The 2,674-nt window shown below is 34.0% G+C and overlaps 1 protein-coding gene across 1 annotated transcript; it reads left to right on the top strand.

Annotated features, from left to right (window-relative positions):
• Positions 1-25: 25 nt before the first annotated feature.
• Positions 26-577, top strand: LOC118741685 (the record flags this gene model as incomplete). The annotated part of the gene is given in 1 exon segment (XM_036473659.1): positions 26-577. A coding segment is annotated over 1 exon segment (200 nt), but the record flags the coding sequence as incomplete, so codon positions are not given.
• Between the last annotated feature and the right edge of the window lie 2,097 nt (positions 578-2,674).

The following is a 2,674-nucleotide window of genomic DNA, read 5'->3' as shown; positions in this document are numbered from 1 at the left end:
CATTTTATTTTAATTACACATCGAATTTTTTACGATTTAACATTGCTCATTGGCGTTACTATAATTTAAGGCTTTACCTTATCAAAACATGTCGCATTTAAACAAGTAGTCATCTGCTTCATACACCCAACAATTAATGAATTCTTTTTTAAAAGTCAGTTACATTTTCTTTGGGAAGAGGGTAAGTATTTCAAATGAACTACGTAAGTATGTAATCTACACTTTGTTCTGTCCACACTTTCGTATAAAACTGAGCGCTTGGCCTTGTTGTACTTTTAGTATATTTTCAGCGTTCGAGCAGTTATTAAGAAATTAAATTTCGAAATACAAATTACACACCGTTAGCAAAAATAAAAACACGCATTGCAAAACTCATTATGCCCACAAAATCAGTGCAAAAGTGGATGTCCGATGAAATGGAGCGGTTATCAATTAAATTTGCGCGCTATAAGCCCAGCTGTAATGGCTATAATCGCATACAGCCAGTGCTGTTGTCGCGTAGTGTCACCCAAATGTTGAACAATCCATTGCCAGTTGAAGATCAAATAGGCACCACTATGATGACGAGCCAACAGCTACAACAACAGCGGACAGATAAACAGAAACAGCAGCCGCACCAGCAGCAGCAAGGATATGTGCGTCCTAAAGGTGTGCTAAGTCGCCCCGAAGCCGAATGGGAGGAAGTTTATCCCACTGTGCAATTCGGTAGAAGCGAGTGTCGTGAGCCGGAGGGGAAGGCGGTGGAGCGAAAATTTACATACTATCGGAATTGTTCAACGAGAATAAGTTAGATGGCAGCAAAATTGGTGTAGTTTAATCTACATTTCGGTACATCTTGAGAGCAATGCGTTTTTAGCACTGCCACACATTGAAGAGTCCTAGCAATGCGTAAGAAGTGCGTATTTATGTACGAGTAGTATTAGTTTTTGCAACTGTAGAATTTTTGCAAATAGAATAGTTTTATGTTTAGATGTTAAAAATTGTTGAGTTTGATTTTGTGTTTGTGTTTTGAATAAAAGAAAAAAATATTAAATATCGAAGTAAAAGTGCTTCTCTATTTTTATGAAAAAATAACTTGTGTTTTGTTGAAACTAAATTTTGCCAGCATACTGTCGTGTTTTCATAATCACTAAAATCCGTTTTTTGCAACAACAAATAATTTATAACAAAAAATTTGAATGTGGAGTTTCCACTGGGCATTCAATAACAAATATTTTTTTTGTCAAAGTTGGGCAATACAAAATATTCATGTGATGACGTTAATAAGGTAGTAACAGCATACAAATCCCTCAATAATGTTGAATAGTGCTGAGGCGACAGTCCTTTGATCTGGATCGTTCCAGTAGCGTACATATGTATGTATACTAGGGTGATGCAAAAAAAATAAAGTCAAAATTATAATGCTCTCACCCCATCGATTTGTTCTACATCGAAAAATATACCCTTATTTTTTAATATTGAAATCAAAAATCGATCAAAGTTGCTCATGTATTTTGTATGGGAAAAAACAACTTTCCGTAGAAATGGTATAGAATTCTTGAAAATCAATATTTTTCGATCGCAAAACTCTGGTGCTGTTGAGGAGACTTCCAATAATAATGCCCAATTGTTTATTTAACCATTATTTAATACTAAAGATTTTTTATTTATCCCTTATTGTATTTTCTGGCATTTTCTGGGTGTTTGGGCGGAGCTATGAAATATAGTTACTATAAAAAACAAATTGTTTAATAAATAATTGGGTATTATTTTGGGCAATATACGGAAGAGAAACTCAGTTTTCCGATCCAAAAATATTGATTTTTAAGAATTATATACCGTTCCTACGAAAAGTGTTTTTTTCATATTAAATGCATAGAAACCTTTGAGTGCTTTGAGGAAACCCCCGAATATTTTTTGATTTCAAAATGAAAAATAGGGGTTTATTTTCCTAGAGGGTGAGAGCATAAAAATTCCGACTTTACATTTTCACGTTCATTTTTGGATTACCTTAATTTAGACCCAACTCTCGAGAGAACATTTATATAATAGTGATTAAGTTCCAAATTCTAGTAAATGTTTTTTCTATGGGAGTGTTATACCAGATTTTCACTGAGCGCTAATGTTTCCATATTTCATTTATACAATTTTTTTATTCTGCCCTATTACGATTGTCGACGTCGATGTCATTTCTTCGTAAAAAAATAGCGCTCGCAAGTCCAACGCCAGCTACGGAGTTGGACTGATGAGGGCTATTTCTTGACGAAAAAATTACATCGACGTTGACAACCATAATAGTGCCGATTATTTTTGTTATCTCAATGCCCAGTGGAAATCCAGCATAAGTTTAGTCGAAATTGCAGTGACAAATTTAACGACAACACGTTCTCGAGAAAGGTGTTTTAAAATACTGCTTGAAATCAAAGAACCCTTCAACAGGAAGCTTTTTATGACAACGTATTCAAAAAGATTTGACCACCATGCAGAAAATGGTAATAATGGTTTGTAATTTATGGAGGTCCATACCAAAACGTTACAGTACAAATATTTAAAAAAAAATTACCTTTAATTTAAATCAGTTCTATTTACTGGTTTCCATCGAAATTTTAAACGAAGGCACGAAAAAATTCTACTTAACTGCCGTTAATTCGCTTTAAAATCAGCTCTATCGCACCAAAACATAACAATTATGAAA

This window comes from Rhagoletis pomonella, unplaced genomic scaffold, assembly GCF_013731165.1.
Source record: "Rhagoletis pomonella isolate Grant_MI unplaced genomic scaffold, Rhpom_1.0 Rhpom_scaffold_00006, whole genome shotgun sequence".
Classification (NCBI taxonomy): Eukaryota; Metazoa; Arthropoda; class Insecta; order Diptera; family Tephritidae; genus Rhagoletis; species Rhagoletis pomonella.
This window is presented reverse-complemented; position numbering and strand designations above follow the sequence as displayed.